At 32.7% G+C, this 17932-nt stretch overlaps 1 protein-coding gene across 1 annotated transcript; it reads right to left on the bottom strand.

Moving 5' to 3' along the window:
- Nucleotides 1–12654: 12654 nt before the first annotated feature.
- LOC129892111 (importin subunit alpha) lies at nt 12655–16378 on the bottom strand. The gene is made up of 2 exons (XM_055967657.1): nt 14275–16378; nt 12655–13108 (listed from the first exon to the last, which is right to left on the bottom strand). The coding sequence occupies exon 1, from the start codon at nt 16009–16011 to the stop codon at nt 14302–14304; it is 1710 nt and encodes a 569-aa protein (XP_055823632.1). The 5' UTR covers nt 16012–16378; the 3' UTR covers nt 12655–13108; nt 14275–14301.
- Between the last annotated feature and the right edge of the window lie 1554 nt (nt 16379–17932).

Genomic DNA, 17932 nt, shown 5'->3' on the forward strand with positions numbered 1-17932 from the left:
AACACCCCCCCCCCCCCCCCCCCTCCCCGCGTTTACATTTATAGAAGTGTAATGAAGAAAAGAAACCTTTTGTAACCTAATAGGTTGTACAACAATTTCTAGAGGAAAGGTTTAATAACACGACAAACAACCTCGAAAGGTTTCCTTATACAGTTTAAATAAGAGGCAATAATGACTTAACAAAAAATAAAATAATGGCAGGTATATAGTTTCAAGCACACTATAACTCAGTATATTCCTTAAGCTACAACAACAATAACACTATTATTTGATATTAAAAGTAAGCTTAGAAGAAAATACAAATTACAGATCGCCTAGACGAGGAAAAAGGCCTCCTACTACTTCTTGTGGGATATATAACATGTGGATTTTCTTGTAGAGGCGATAAGAGCTCAGACTCATTTATTTTCATATATATATATATATATATATTTTCAAGAGCAAAGTGTCTGCAGTTTCAATAGATAATAGCCTAACTACCACTAATAATTGTAAGATAAGAAGAACCCTGTTAGCACTTTTTTCTTATGAAATCAAGAAGAACCTAGAGTTTCAGTTTCGACAGCAAAGAAGACCAGCTCATAGAGGGGAACATTCTATAATTAGGCAATCCCTTGCTGATGATATATATTATTATCATTGATGAGTTTGTAGCAAGAGGCTTTTTCAAATACTGAACTCCAAAAATCATTCTCATAATAATAGGAGATTAAATTCACAAAAAATGATCTAATTAATATGACAAAATTAGCCCGAATAATATGGATAAAAGAAGACAGCCATAACTAAAATGATATTATTATACTCTAAGAGTAATAGCAAAATCTGGAATGATAAGCACTGAAAAGAATTCGAAAAGAATATTGACCAAGGATATCATTATATGACGTATCGAGGACCACGGGTTGGAGGAGTGTTTGGTGCATATTTCTCAGCCATTCCAACAGTGATCTTAAAAGATGAACATATTCAAGGTTAATTGGTAAGTAGGGCATTTACTGTATAATGTTTAAAAAAATTCGTTTTGTTCAAAATCCTTACCGTTAAAGAAGCTCGGAGACAGTCTAACTTGCAGGGCGCCCCTTACAAATAGAAATTTCAGCTATCTTTTTTCACACACTTCTACAACTTTTAATGGAAAAAAGAAATATACTATCGAGGCAAAAAAAACCGCTTGTAAAACCCAACCAATTACAAACTCTCCCTGATTCGTTCCTCTATTTTCCCTCTTTTTCTCCTTCTCTCTCTCTCTGTATGCTCTTTGAAATCTCTCTCTACTACTCTAACTTGTAAGCGAGAATGAACATCAATACCACATGTAAACTCAACTTTGAATCACTTAAATTAAACTCATTACGGTTGTTTCCTCTTTCCAAGCCCAATTAGGTGAAAAATCAGTGACTTCGCATTATTTAAAATCAAAACAATGGTCTTTTACTTTTCCTTCACCCGTAATGGAAAGTACAATTTTCTTCAAGAAATCTTCAGTTAAATAATAGAGGATAAAAAGTTTAGCATCTGCGAAGAATATCCAAATAACTTCTTGTTCATAGCCTCGGCTTGCTTGATTTTTAACTTTTCAAGACATAGAATTTATTGTGAAGATTGAAAGATAGTTTTCATTTGGGTATATCCGATTATAAACAATTTATATTCTTGATAGAAGAACAAAACTGTAAATAACCAATAAAAAAGGAGTGTCCAAAGCTATTGAGAGGAGAATGCCAACTTATCTTCTCTACTTTCTACACAATAGAAGAATTTGTTACTTCCGCCAAATATGATTTTATAGGGAATACATATAAAGGAGATAAATGTGAAAAGAAAGAACTCCAAGCATTAACAACACCTCTTGCCAAAATGTCACAGCTGGTCAATAAGATTTTGCAGATTCTTTCTGCTTCCTGATTAATTGTTGGTTCTTCAAATTTGGTAATTAGGAGGTCGATTATATTTACAGAGAGGTCTTACACTGTTGAATTGCTGTAATAAAGTAAGTGCCGCATAATTCAAGTTCTCTATTTTAATGATGATTATGAATTACGTGGATTGAACTGTCGAGGTTTTAAAATCAAGACTGAAAAAACTCAATCAATAAAGAGTATTTCATTGGAATGTCTAAATAAAGTACTTTTTTTTTCCTCTTAACAAAGTATTTACCTATGTTAACATATGAGTCTAAGTAAAGAGGATTGATATACAACATACAATATTCCCCTGTCTACAATGAGTCAAACAAAGTAAATTGTTGCACAATTAGGAGAAAACGTGTATATTATGATAAGGTTCCTCTCATGTGATACTACTATTCTCAATTGTTTGAACATTGTTCATTTAAAGCATTTTACAAATTCTAAATGTCGCCGCTTGTTAAAGATATAAGAAATATTGATATAATCGGCTAATTATAATATAATTATAAGTATATTTATATGATAAGTATTAACTGGTCTTAAAGCTAAATTTTAACTTTCTTCTTTCCTTCCCCTAATTTAAGCACTCCTCTCTTCGATGAATTGTGTGTATTGTCTTGCAAAATTTAATTTCTTTCGCTTGCAAGAACATGGATTGTTAATTAGCAGAGTTAAAACTTCAGCGGAAAAGATATATGAAATGAAATGAACACTGCAGAGATTCTAAGGGTTTAAGATTCTAAATGAATCATCTGAGAAGGAGGAAAATAGATTTCAAATGTTATTATCATAAATGATCGCCTTGTTTCAGGCAAGCATCCAAATAAAAACAAAGAAGAACTACAGGAAAAAAAGGCTTTTTTTTATTTATTTAAACCAATGGTTTCAGAAAGGCACTTTCTCCTTTAACAATGTCATTAAAGAAGAGAAGTACTCTCTCTCTTTGTTTCTCAAAAAATTGACATTAAACTAAATAATAGGGTAATATACAACCATGTAATGACATAAGACATGCTCTTTACTTAGTCATCTTACTTAAAATAAAGTCAATAAAGGGTGCTAAATAAAGTTCAATTCAAAGAAATAAAAAGTAAATAAAAAGAGCAGACAGAAAAGGAAAAGAATTTTCTAGTATAATTGAGTTTTTCTTTTTGTAAAAGAAAAACACAAAGTTTTCATATATTTTGCTAGTCCTTTTTTTATAGAAAAAGGTATATGATCTATAAATATAACTTTATTCCTTCTAACAAGGTAGAATCCACAATTCAGAAAGAGAGAGAGTAAGAAAGAAAAAAAAAGTTATAAAATATTCTAGTCTTGAGTGTCCTCTTTAGTTAGTTGTTCCTTTTACAAGAAAGAAGTGTTAATTGTTGTTTTCTCCTTGTATTTGAGAGCGGTGTACTCCATATCAAAATAGTAAAATCCTTCTACCCGTGGTTTTCCCCTCTATTTGTTTGAGGGTTTCCACGTAAAATTCTCGTGTCCAATTTATTTTCATTATTTATTATTATATCAAACTTTAGTTGTGGTGTTTCTCCCCCAAACACTTACTTCTTCGACTTTTTTATAAAATCTTAATTTTCTTCACTTGCTATATAAAAAAAAAGGTTGGTAAAAAGTAAAAGAACAAACCCTAACTTTTGCTAATTTCTAGGAGGGTCGAAACTCTAAGCAATTTGGAAAGAGAATGGAAGTAGAGGTAGATACCATACTTGGAGCCCGTTTAGATGGGCTTAAAAAAAGTAACTTTTATGTATGAAGTGCTTTTAGAACTTTAAAGTGCTGAAAGTTATTTTTATAAATAAACAGTTGAGTGTTTGGATAAAAGTGCTTAAATGAGGAAAATTATGTGAATTTTAGGGTTAAAAGAATAAAAAGGGTAGTTTGGGAATTTAGTTAAAATATAAGGGATATAAAAGTAATTTTCATGGTCAAAGAAAATGACTTTAAGCACTTAAAAAAAAAGTTAGGAATCCTAACTTTTCATTTTTGACTGACTTTAAGAACTTTCTGGCTTAAAGTTAGCATTAGTCAAACACGTCCAAAAGCTGAAAAGGGGAACCAACTAAAAGCCCAATTCAAACGGGCTCTTGGTCTGAGGTCGTTTTGCGGCAGTTGAAGCAAGGACTGAAAACTCTATAAGCAAACAGAGCACATATAGAAGGAATCCACGATGACCCTATGGCAAAGAAGGTTGAATCGATAATCTCTTCAGCGGTAGCTTTTAATTCAAGATACGTCATTTTTTATTTACTTTTTCTGAATAAAGCATAATTTATTTATTTTTAAAAAGGGATTATGGACTGACATTTGGGGTTGCGCCATGTCATCGAGATGAGGATCCTCTTTATATATATATATATATATATATATATATATATATATATATATATATATAAAATACTTCCTCCGTTTATTTTTATTTGTTTTTATACACTTCTTAATAAATAGTAATTATTATGAGTATTTTATCACAAGTCTTATATTAATTAATGTATAGTCTTAAATTTTGAAAATAATTTGAATAATAAGTAATTAATATTAAAAATAAAATAGAAAAAAAATATATATATTATTTTTTGATATAGTAAATTGTAACAGTGAACGGAGAGAGTAATATTGGATTATGGCTACGAAGAGAACACATTGGCATTGACCAAAAATAAAGTTCTCATAAAAGTATTATATACTCCCTTTATTTTAAAATAAGTGATGTTTTTAGCTTGGGCACACCCTTTAGAATATTCGTTCCTAGACTATGAAGTGTGGTTTTTACTAACTCACTCATAATCAAAGAAAAGTTAATGAATGATTCTTGGTTATGTAAACAAGGGTAATCTTAGAAGAATTAATCAATTTCTTCTTGAAATCCTAAAACATCACTTATTTTGAAACAAAATGAAAAGGCTAAAATATTAATTATCCGCAAATTGCCTCTTTTTTTAGTGTAAGGATGTGGTAGATAGATAAGATCTCTTCATTCTTAATCAGAAATTTCGTTATTAAAATCCCTAGCAAAAAATACTTTTATCCATAATGGATCCTATACAATGTGAATCTAATTTAGGCTCGGCTTAATGAATATCAAATTAGAGATAGTTTCACCATCAAAGAAGTCTATGCAGCGTGAATGTAAATTAAATTAGTAAATATCAAATATGAAATGATTATAAAAAATAAAAAAAATCAAAGTTCGATAACATGTTAAGGAACAGGTCCACCCCCTCTTAATATCATTTGAGATTCACATATCCTAACCCACAATTTGACTAAATATTTTGAATGATTTTTTTGTTTTTGTAGAAAGACATATCACAAGATCTTTTGACAAAGATAGTAAATTTTGTCACCTTATTCACATTGTAAAAAGAACGACTTTGAAATTAAAACCAAATTTTAATGATTCAAATTATTACTCTTTAACATTTCTTTCCCTACTACTTGAACAACAATAAGTGAAAACGAAAAGGTTAAAGTGACAAATCCAATTATGAATAGTTTAAATTTGATTTATATATGAACATTTGAATTCTTGAAATTAATGAAAATATAAAGTCATGATTATGATTGTGGTAATATTAAAATTTTGTTAGTTTATTTTTATTTGACTTATAAAAGGGAGATATTTTAAAATTGCCAAGAAAATCTTTTTAAAACATAAACTTTAATAAAGTAAAGTACTGTGAAAGGAGATAAGGAAATGTCAACTAACTAAAAAAATTGAGCTGACTTGAAGGCCAAATTGCCTTCTCTTCCTTTAAGAAAAGTAATCTTTAAAAGAAGCTCTAAATGCCTTTATTTTCTCCCAAAAATTCACACTTTTTGTATCCACATATCACATTTTCAAGCATGCAATACTTCCTTTTTTAAAAGAAAAAAAGAAGACAACACTACGTGAACCTTTTGCTTTGTCCTAACGAACATAAAAATTATGAAATTTTTGAAAGAAAGTAATGTAACAAAAAAGAGTATTTGGATTATTTATTTTTTGATATCTATGATTAGGGGTGTACATGCACCGGGTTGGTTCGGATTTTTTACAAACCAAACCAAACCATTTGTGTCGGGTTATTAAATCTATAAACCAAACCAAACCAATAAAAGTCGGGTTTTTCGATATCAATTTTTCTCGGGTTTTTCGGGTTTTTTCGGGTTTTTCGGGTTTCTCGGGTTTTTTGGGTTTTTTCGGATTTTTTGGGTTTTTTCGGATTTTTTTGGGTTTCTCATAGTATCTAATAAAAAGCACAGAGCAGTGCTTCTTAAAAAGAGTTCTAGTACAAAATATCAACATATAAGATGGAGGCACAACACTGTTTGAAATTTTAACTTTATAATATAACTTTATAAGATAAGTTTTTTTGTATATTATTTAGATGGGCTACTCAAGTCCAAATCTAAATGTAAGAAAGAAAACAAAAATTATGAAAAAATTTTAAAAAATATTTATAAATTACATTTTAATAAATATTTTTATGTATAACATAATTTAAAAGTAGTATATCTATAATCGGGTTGGTTTGGGTTCGATTTGACTTTTTTTAGTTAAAACCAAACCAACCCTATAATGGTCGGGTTTTTTTTTCAAACACCAAACCAAGTCAAACCAAACCACTAGTCGGGTTTTTTTTCCGGTTTGGTTCGGTTTGTCGGTTTGGTGCGGTTTATCGGTTTGTCCTGTACAGCCCTATCTATGATGTCCAAGCGACTTATAATTCAATGGGATATCTTTCACCTCTTACTGGCAACAAGTATTAGGTATTCTATCCACCAAAATTAAGATAGATAAAAAAAAATTACCTAGTGTTTTTTTTTGTCTTTGCTGAATTTAAATGTGAAACCTTATGTTTTTCAACAATTTCATTGACCACTAGGTTACACTCCATATTTGGAAGTTGAAAACTTGAAATTGTGTTTGGCATATATTTTTATTTAACAAAAACTAGTAGAAATTTTGTGAGTGAAGAAAAAATCACTTGAAAAATTGATCAAAATCATTTTTTAAAACTTAGAAGTCATCTTCAATTTTGAAAGATCAATCCAATATATAATCAAACGCTACTTTTAAATTTGTTTTTTTTTTTCTTGTAAAAAAATAATCATGTTCAAACGGGAAGTAAAGGTAATATTTTGTCAAGCTAAACTATTTGAAGGAGGATAAAACGACAAGAAAGTAACCTTTTAATTTATAATCCTTGATTTGGCATATTTAAATTGTAACTCCAAAAGTTTCATTTTTTTAAAATAAAAAATAAAAAAATAGAAAAGTAAAAGAAAGTTCAACTTATGTTGCCTTGGCAACTGGTAAAGGCTGGTTAACTAGAGACAAAGATATACTATAGGAAAAAATAAATAAAGAGAAACTATTTTATTTGTTAAGGATTATTCTATAAATAAGGTGGTTTGGACATGATTTTAAATTATAATTTAAAAGTTTTTATTTAAATTATGTAATTTGAATTTGTTAAGTAATATTTTTATCTCGTAAAACATGAAAACTTAACAATTTATGAAAACTATCAAAACTTCTCCGACTCTTATACAATCTTACCAAATTAACAAATCATAGTTCATAAAATATCTGTAACGGCATGTTCCCGTCGTTATTGATAAGCGGGAAGAAAACTGGGCCAGAAAACTTTTGGATAGTGACTTGGAAATATTGAGTCTAGGCCAAACTTAAATGAAATCTGAGTCAGATAAGGTCTAGGTTAATCCAGTAATGCATGGGGGATTGAGTTTCTGATTTGATAGCCAAGACGATACGGAGCATGTTACGAAATCGTATTCGAGTGAATAAAACTCCCTAAATTGAACTTGGTGTGAAGTATTGATTTTAGAACGTCATGGGTTGAGGGTGTGTTGCAAAATGGGAGTTTGGGACTCAAAACTGACTTTCTGTCTCCATGCATACCGCCAGAGCGGAATTATTCCCTCCAGGGAGGAGCCGCTCTAGCGGGACAGTTGCGAATTAAAACAGGAAAAAGTTATAAAATCATTTTTATTCTTTCCACTTCGTTCTTAAGAGAGCAGAAGCAACCTAAGATGATTTCTTGTGGTTTTCCACCAATTTTAGTGCTAAAGGTAAGATAATCACTCCCCTAACTTGTATTTTGATTGTTAGAACCTAGAATTCATGAGGGATAACTTAGGATTGGGTTCTTGGCTTAAATTTAATGGTGGAAAATAGCCCTAGATGGGTGATAGGATCATGAAAGTGGCCAAGTTTAGAATTTTGATATAATTCGGGTATTGTATGCCATTAATTGTTGATTAGTTATAATTGTTATTATTTTTAGACCAAGAACATGCAGAGAGACTTCGGAAAGGAAAAGCTCCATCTCTTTAGAGTTTTCAAAGCTTGATTTTGAGGTAGGTGATGGTTTGTTTTCTCGTATGTGTCATATGTGCTTGTTAACTGCTTCATTTATATACATATATGTAGATGAATAGGGAAAGATGAAATGAACCACATGAAATGACTGATTAGTTGTCAATGGCATGTAATGAACTTGTTCTTGGTATTTATGATTGTTGAGACTATTCATTGTGTTTGTGATTGTGATGTGTTTGATTGGACCGGGTGTCACATTTCGACATATGACTGGATTGGGTGTCATATTCCGATACGTATTTGGTTGGGTGTCACATTCCGACACAATATTGGATCGGATGCCACGTTCCGTCACACTAATAAGTGAAGTGTATATTCCATGAGAGAACCATTCTTGACAGTGTATTGAATTGAGACTGTAGAGTTCTGTATATGTTGTATATGTGTGTTTACTGTGTTGTAATTACTTGTTTCATATCTCACTTACTCGAATAGCCGCGTGATCCTACCAGTACACCGTTGTTTTGTGTACTGATACTGCACTTACTCTTTCTTTGTTGAGTATAGAGCATATTCAGGCGGCTGTTAAGAGACCTCGAGTAGACAATCGCTGAGTTACGAAATTCAAGGGTGAGCCAGTCTTTCAGGATACCATGAGTTCTTCTCTATCTTGGTCCCTCCTTTTCAGACTCGGATTTTCAGACACTTTTTGTTTAATGACTTTTCGGGATTGCATCCCCCTTCCTTGGACTTGTGATTTTACAAGTATTTTGGTACAATGACTTTCAGATTCTACGGATATTTCTGCATGTTTTAGTTTGAATTGGATGAGTTTATGAGGATTTAGTACCTTTATCTTATTTAATTTGTTTCCACATCTTAAATTGCTTATCTCTTGTTATTGCTGATTAGTCTAGATTGTAATAGTGATTCTCCCACCGGAAGGTTAGAGTGAGTGTCAATCACGACGGGTCAGGATCGTGACAATATCTTATTATGCTGCATTAATAAATCGCATATCTCCATACTCTTTTTATAAATAAATATTTATTATTACAAACTTTAAAATACACATAATTTTACATAGATTCACTGATTCAATAAATCAACAATAGTAATAACTAACTTTTCTTTAATATAATTCCCTCACATAGTATAAACAATCACTTCACGTCGAGCATGATTTGTTTATTTTTTACAAAATTTAAAATTTTAAATCTCTATTTGTAAAATATAAACTTATGCATCAATTATTATATTTAATAAAAAATTAAAATCACAACTAAGAATTTAAAATTCCGCTGAATTTTAAATTATAATTTAAAATTAAAGTTTAAATTTCATCCATATTTTATAAATAAATAATAATTTCAAATTAAAACTTCAAATTTCAGTAAAATCCTATGACCAAACGTCCATCAAAAGTAAACGTATTAAAAGTGTCTTCGAAGAAGTCAAATTCCTGAAGTATTGGAAAAAATATGTCCCCAAATAAACCATTGGGCATTGGCAATGGAGCCAAAGAGTGGAGTTATATGTAAATTAAAAAGTGTCCATAGAATAAATTTTGCTACATTAAAATAATCTGAATGTGAATTGTTTTAGGCCAGTCTCATTCAATAAGCTCGATCGAAAAAATATAACCTGAACCCCCTTAGTCCTATTACCTTATTAATAGAATTTCATTACGAATAAGTGTGTAGTTGGTAATTGAATAATAGGTTGAAGGGTCATTTGGTTGAGCAAGAGATCTCTTGACGGAATTTCACACATATGAGGTCTTTCATTTTATTTACTTATTTTTGAATTGAAACTTTTCATGAATTTTCAGCATGTCCAACAATTTACTTAAACTGTATTAGATATTTTGCTAGAATTATTTACTTCTTGATTATTATTTTTTGTTCAATCAATTACTTCTAGTTCATGAATTTATTTGATGGTTTGATTTAATTTTTACAAAGATTTGATTTAAAGGGGGAAGAGAAGTAAGTAAGATGAGGTTTAGTTAATTTCCAACAGTATCATTTTGTAATATTTAACATACATAAATTGAGGTTCAAAATGGAACCCTCTGCAAGTATTTCATAAACTTGAGGGGCGATTTTAGACCTATCCCTTATTTATTTTTTAATAGCTCTGCTGACTGCTAGTGAAAAAGGGCAAAAGTAAATTATTATTTATACGGTGTACTAGACTCCATATGAAGGTAGCAATATGATTTCTCGTGGGATCCATTACTTTTTTGCTATTTGCTTACGATTTTAAACGATTTGCTTACGATTTTAACCGATCGTTTGCTACGTGGGATAAAAAAAATCTCAATATGAAATTTGAAATTAATTTTATCCCATGTATTTTGAAGTATTAATTAATCCCTGAATCATATTATCTCATCATTTGTAAACCCATAAAATATCCCAACTTATCTTATCCCGCATAAGAAACAAACCCTAAAAATTCAAAGGCCACCATAGTCCAATCTTCTGGCTGGACGAGACTTCGATATAATTTATTGCAACATGCAAACTATGGACTTAAGGGGTGGGGGACGGGTGGAGGGATGAACTATAAATGTTGAAACATTTAAGTCAAATTTGGACAATTTGATTCATTTTAGTACACATATATTAAGTCAACTATGCCCACATCTTTTAAATACCCTTTTCTTGCAAGAAATTTGGGGAACAATATGCTCATGGCTGGCACAGATTACGTAGACGCTTGAATGTCATTTTAAGTCCTTTGCAAGTGAAATATGTTAAGAAGTTTAGGATTTCTACACTTCTTATAGAGACGCTGAGAAATCTTAGTGACCTAATCATTATAGGACCAATATAATATGCCACAATCTTGTCATATGGTTGGAGAAATGAATGGAAAAAAATTGGCAGTAAATGAGATGATTTTCAAGAAAGCTTCAAAAGAAGCAAAAGTAGCAGAGAATTATTCTGTGTAGAAAAAGAATTAACTTGAATTTGAAGTATGTAACCCTACCAGGTACCAGGCCCATGATACCCTAAAATATAAAAGGGAAAGACAGTTGAAGTGAAGAAATCATTAACTGCCAAAGTTTTAGAGGGAAGGAAGAATAGAGAAGAAAAAAAAGTAGAAAATAATGAGAGGACTCACAGGACAAGTAGTAAGCTTTACAGCTTGCAAAAGCTTGGGATATTGCAGTTGCTTTAAAGGGATATGTTACAGCAAATATGACAACACTCAAAAGGCCAAAAAGTCTCAGCCTTTCCTTTCTCCTCTTTAGCTCTCAGTATCTGATTCATCTATCCATTAGGTATTGGCGTTTCAAACAAGAAGAATCAACAAACCCCTCAAGTCCCCCCCCCCCCCCCCAAAATCTATTTGGGAGGGAGGTTTCTCCCTAAATATCAAGAGACAACTTCATGTGTATTTTAATCCATCATAAATTTGATGCAATATCATCTTATAATAGCGGTATTCGATCAAGGTATCTACCGAGTATATCTATATCTCCCATCAATGCAAGTATTGGGGACTCCACCTAGCAAATCTTCGATCCAGTTTGTGCAAATTCCAATTAGTACATGTTACCTCCCATTAGTACAAAAACTAAGTAATATGCTTACCGAACCTTAAACGAGTAAAAAAGAAATCATCTAATATTTTTAATATGATAGTGCATATTTCAGGTCTATTAGGAGAGTTTTGGGGGGGGGGGGGGGTTGAGTGGGACAAGGTAGGCAGGCAAGGCATGTGGAAGAGAGAGATGATGAAGGGAAATGAAATTGGATTAGACAAAGAATGTGAGTCTGTCCCACCATTTTCCATAGACAATCTAACCATATAAAATATGACCCCATTATATTGATTTGATTTTTCTAATCTTAAACACTTCCCTCTTTCCATGTGATGGTCGCTGTAAACGGTCCCCTCTCTATTGTCCTATTTCCTATTTATCTTTTCTCTCCATGTATTTTAATTAGTTTCCTTCTCCTGCACCTTCACCTCAGCTTCCTCTTTACACCTTCTCCAACTTCTTTTTTCCCATGAGAAGAGCACATTGGGACCACCCTCCTTCCTTTCCCGATAATCATGGCCGTCCAATTTCCACAAAATCTATCCACAGTCCAAGTGTACATACTTTAGAACCCCTTTTTTACATCAACCACCAAAGAATTAAACTAACCCAAAAATGTTATCTTGGCATGACCAAAGAGACTACTAAACAATTCACCAACTGCATTATATAGGAATCAATTCCAGCAACCACTCTAAAAGTTTAGCTTTATGTGAGGGTTATAAGCTATGTGTTCTGTCTTTAACAATAATAAATACTAACCATGTAAAAAACAACCGGCAAACTGACCATAATTCAAGCCGCACCAAAAGGTTGTCAATAGCAAATGTAAGTAGTATATGAAAAGAACATAGTACCAATAAAGAGAAGATAAATTTAAGAGACAAATGTGCACACTTTGTAATTAAGGCTTGGCCATTACAAGAAAAACAAACCTTTGAATATACAATATCAACCGATGCCTAGGATGGGGAAAAAAAAGAGGGGGTGGGGGTGCAAGCACTATCAATTATCACTCACTTACAAAGCTTCACATGGTGAAACGAAAACATTTAAAAAAAAAAAAAAGAGGAGAAAAAATAAACAAACAAGGATACTCCCTAAAAACCGCATCCATGCCATGTGTTATATAGTTTAGAATAAATTCAACTTCTTTTTTTCTTCTTTTCTTTTTCTAATAATTGAAAACAATATAGTATAAGGTTAAAGTTGGTGTATACCGAGTGTGTAGTGATTGTTTGTTGGTTTCTTTGAAGGAAATGAGTTGGTTTTCCACATTTGACAGTTGGGAAAAATCCAAACAACCACCTGCAGGAAGCATCATATGTACGATAATGTCAGGAAACAAGATTATTATTGAATAAAAGTAAGAACTTCAGGGAAGCTAAGCGTAAAATGGACTTAAAGTAGCACTAATGATCATCACGTGTAATCCAGTCAGTTAATGAAATAGTAGTAAACCTAACAACAAAGGCACTTCTGATAAGATGATGGACCAGCAAAGCAGTGCATCAATGCCATTCATATCCAAAGACAGAATAATAAAAGCTGAGAATCATGCCCCTACTCAAGGACCAGAAAATCTATCACAACTCAACCTGGCCCATTGCAAGCATTTAGATGTCTAGCGTGTTTCACTAAAAAGAGGAGGAAAATGTATTAGTTGGATTTCCAATTATAGTCCAACAACTTCTACTCAATGGAAAATAACTTGGTCTTGATGGTTGTCTACAATCTACTAGTCTAAGGAAAGTAGTATCATTTGAATATATGAAAATTTGACTAGGCTACTTCGACATTATGCTTTAGGCATAGGACTCATATCAAAAACTCATCATCTCATGCTCCCCCTTACTTCAAAAATGATTAGGTAAAAAATTACAGTTTTGACAAAATCATTACTTTTTTTTTATTAAAAGAAGCCCATAATACTATCTTGTTTTTCTCTCTTTTCTTTTCTTTTTTTGGGGGGGGGGGGGGGGGGGGGGGGCGAATCAAGAACTACAATTGAGTGTGAGGCACTAGACAGAGAAACTTTAATCTCTTAAACCAGATCATTTATGTTTCAATTTGATCTTCTAATTTGGGGAAAATGCGCACTTCAACACATTGTTAGGCATACTAGTTCCCACTCCTCTCCCCGCAGTGGAGAGGACACCGGGGCCTTGCCTTCTTACTCTCTCGAGCAAGCGACTACGCCTTCACTCCAAATCCAAATCAATGACAAAATGACTTGCAAGGGGAATTTACATCAACCACATGAGCATGAGCATTCTTGTCTTGAAAAATGGAAGGCAAATTAAGGAAATAGTACTACATTAACATGTCAAATTGGAATGTTGTTGACCGCCATTCTTGTCAATGACCCGTAAACGGTAGGAACCACTAATGCCACATGGAATAAGTTAATATAGAATTGAAGTGCGACATAAATACTAGTTCTACATAATTATAGATGTCATGAAAAAAATTACCTTTTGTTGGCAGGGTTAGTTGCTTTGCTAATTACTCCAAGTCCTTGTGAATATGCTCTTTAGCCTATTGCCTGAGAGTCTCTGCAAGGCCTTCTTAGCCCCAGCAACCTCCGCCTCTCCCAGCTTCTGCAAATGTCCGTATGCTCCAGCCTCCACTAGCCGCTTCCGACAACCCTGGCTCCCGCCCGCCATGATTGCCGCCACCACTGCCACTGGAAACTTCTTCGAGACCGCATCGTTCTTGGCATCCAACATTTGGACCAACTTCATCACACTCTTCTCATCCTTAACCAATTCCTTCCTATTCGACTTCACAGCCAATAGTGAAACTAACGCATTAGCAGCCACCTCTTGCAGCCCATCTGGTTTAGCTGATTCCATCAGCTTCACCAAAGACCCCATGCACCCAGCAATAGCCCTCTTCTTTTCTTCACTAATGGATAAATTTGCAAGCAATGAAGCGGAAATGTACTGTATCATTAAGCTACCATGTTTTATAAGCTCTGCTAACTGAATAGTAAACGTGGTATATGATGAAAGAATCCTTGACGCACAATCGGTAGAAGATAACGAATGAATTGCCCGTAAAACGTATTCTAATGTATCAGAACTTGATGATTCATGAAGCAAATGAAGTAATCTCTGCAACCCCTTTTCTTGAATTAACAATTCCCGATAGTACTCACCAGATGAAGCAAGAATCGCAATGCAATTTGCTGCCTTTTCTTGTGCTGATGCTTTGCCTGAAACCATCAACTGTAAAAGAACAGGAATTGCACCTTCTTCTGTTAATGCAATTCGAACATCTTCATTTGTGGAAACATTCTTGATAGCCCCAATACCATGAATTTGTGCAGTGACCGAACCAGATTTACATAGGTCCAGAAGTACAGGGACACCACCATAAGCTGAGATTGCCCAAGCATTTTCTGGGTCATTTGTGATGCATTCCACTGCCAAGGCAGCTCTTTCCTTCATCGTAACCGAACCAGACTCAATGATTCTCAGTAAAGGACCCAAAGCACCCTCTTCAAACACGCATTTCCTTGCCTGTTCACTCAAGGATACAAGCATTGATACCGCAAGAACTGCCTGTTCACGTATAGAAGGATCCGTATTAAGGTCAAGTAAATTAATCAAGTACCCAACATGTCCTTCTTTTGCAACAAGACCAGCTGATTTTTCATCCTCAGAGAGCAGCTGAATCAACGATTCCAAAGCCTTTTTCTTGAACTCAACGCCGCCGATCTGAATTCTAGTAAAGACGTCTCTGACATAAAGGATTAAATCGTCTTTGGTAGAGTTAGACGAAGGGTGGGAGAGGACAATAGCAGTAGACTGACGGAGTACACCGGAACGGCAAAGAAGGTCGAGATGATGGATCTGCTTAGACAACCACCCAGAAGCCATATCGAGGTCCGACTGCATCAGTAGCTTACCGGGAGTCTTCTCCGGGTCAGAACATTGCTCACAAAGAGTCTGAACACGAAGAACAGTAGAAAAAAGATTAGGGAGCAGCGTCGGAAGAAGCTCATTTTCCGACCAGTGAGGAGAATCAGATATTTCCGTCAAAAGGGACTTAACGGTAGCAAGCTTCGACCGGAGAACTTGCCAGCGAGAAGTGAAAGACTTGATAGAAAGAGAAAAGGGCAGTAGATGAGAGAGAATCTGGTTGATTTGGTCAAGGGTTTGAGCCGTAGAAGGCTGCTGAGCTGTTGGTTCGCCGGTACGATGCATTTTTCTTAGCAAAAAACTCAATTGGGTGTCAATACTTTCCACTCCCCGGAACTATTACCGGGAAAAACTAAGAGAACATATGACCAGCAAGAAAGGTCGAGAGAGGGAGCAAGGCTTTGGGTTTCGAGAAATTGAAAGATATGGGAAAGGAGGAAATTGGGGAGAGTGATAAATTGCGTAGGGGGAAAGATAATTCAGAGAAAGAGAGAGAATGGTGAAAAAGAAAGGGAAGCAATGGAGAGATGGTGGGGTTTTAGGAGAAGCAGAGAGTGGTGTTCTCGGTTCGGTTGATAGTTGGAGTGGGCTATGAACCGTGGAAGACGGTGACAACTGAACAGTAACGTAACGTGATTTTATTTTTTGGGTTTTTTCGGTTGGGTCTCCGAACCATCTTAAAAGTCTTAATTAAATTTTGATCTCATAATACAAAACTCATTTAAAAATAACCCGTCTCCGTATTTAGAACTTCGAATCAAAAATCTCTAACTAAAGTGCAACAGTCATATACCTACGCCAAAGGATTGTAACGTGATTCATTTTACCTGTATTTATCGCTTTAATAAATAATATATAAATCTACTAGTGCTTATTCGGTTTTCATCTAGGTGTGAATTTGTTACATATAATTTTAAAAATTTCATTTTAATCTTAATAAAAAGTTATTTATATTATGAAATGTCAATATTAGGTATTTATATTGGGATGACTAACTAGGGCAAAAATTATTTGGGTGAACGTTTACTTTGAAGTTGAAAATGTATTGGATATAATTTTTCAAATCAAATTTTATTTTTATTTTAAAAAAAAAACATGAAACATAACTTATATTTATAACTTCTAAAAGAAGTTTAAAATATATATTGCTACCAAAATATCTACCTGTTAATTTTGGGACAAGTTTTAAATTGTTAAAATACTTCCAACAGTCACATTTTGGGCAAATAGAATTTTTTTATAACCAAACAAATTGTTGGAAATTTTTTCCAAATTCTATGTTCAAAAAGGAGTTAAATTAAGATTTGTGACATAAAATTTCACATTGATGTGTTAAATCACTCCCAAATCATATTTGAGAATTAAAACTGAGACGATCTTGTTGTAGATGAAAGATTATTTACTATTTTAAGGGCTTATGAAATTATAAGTTTTGTTTGGATAGGTAATTTTGATTTCTTAAGTTATTAAAAAATCTATAAGTTATGAAAACTATATTTAAAAAATTCAATTCTTATTCAATCTTATTAAATATGCAAATCATTCTTTTATAAATAAATATTTAATTACAAAATTTTAAATACACATAATTTTATAAAGATCCACTAGTTAACAATTATTTATAAATATTCACTAGTTAACAATTGTAGTAACTAGTTGTTCATTAATATAATTTTTTTCACATGGAACCAAAAATCTCCACATAGAGCATGAGTCCTTTTTAAAGCAAAATTTAAAATGATAGATTTTTTTCCCTAGAATATAAACTAATGAGTCGAGTCTTATATTTTGAAAAAAAAAATGAAATTATGATTTGAAATCTCAAATCATACTTTTTAGAAAATTTAGAATTTGAAAATTGAAATCATAATCTCAAATCGCATATCCAAATATTAATTTAAAATCATAATAATTTCATATAGCATATCAAAATTTTTATAACCAGTGAATTAAACATATCTAATTTAGATTTCAATTTTGGTAGAAGAATAGTTGATGTTGACTATATCTTTTAAACAAGAGATAAATATCAAAAACACACTTAAACTATCTTTCTTTTTTGAGTTTCACACTTAAATTATTGGAGTGTGGGTTTTATACATAAACTATCACAACCCAATTTTGAGAAACACACCTCAGTGGTGTGTGTAATACACTCTCTCTACTATCTCTATTTTTAGAAATTTTTTTGCCACATGGCTAAAAT

The sequence above is a fragment of the Solanum dulcamara genome, chromosome 6 (assembly GCF_947179165.1).
Source record: "Solanum dulcamara chromosome 6, daSolDulc1.2, whole genome shotgun sequence".
Classification (NCBI taxonomy): domain Eukaryota; kingdom Viridiplantae; phylum Streptophyta; class Magnoliopsida; order Solanales; family Solanaceae; genus Solanum; species Solanum dulcamara.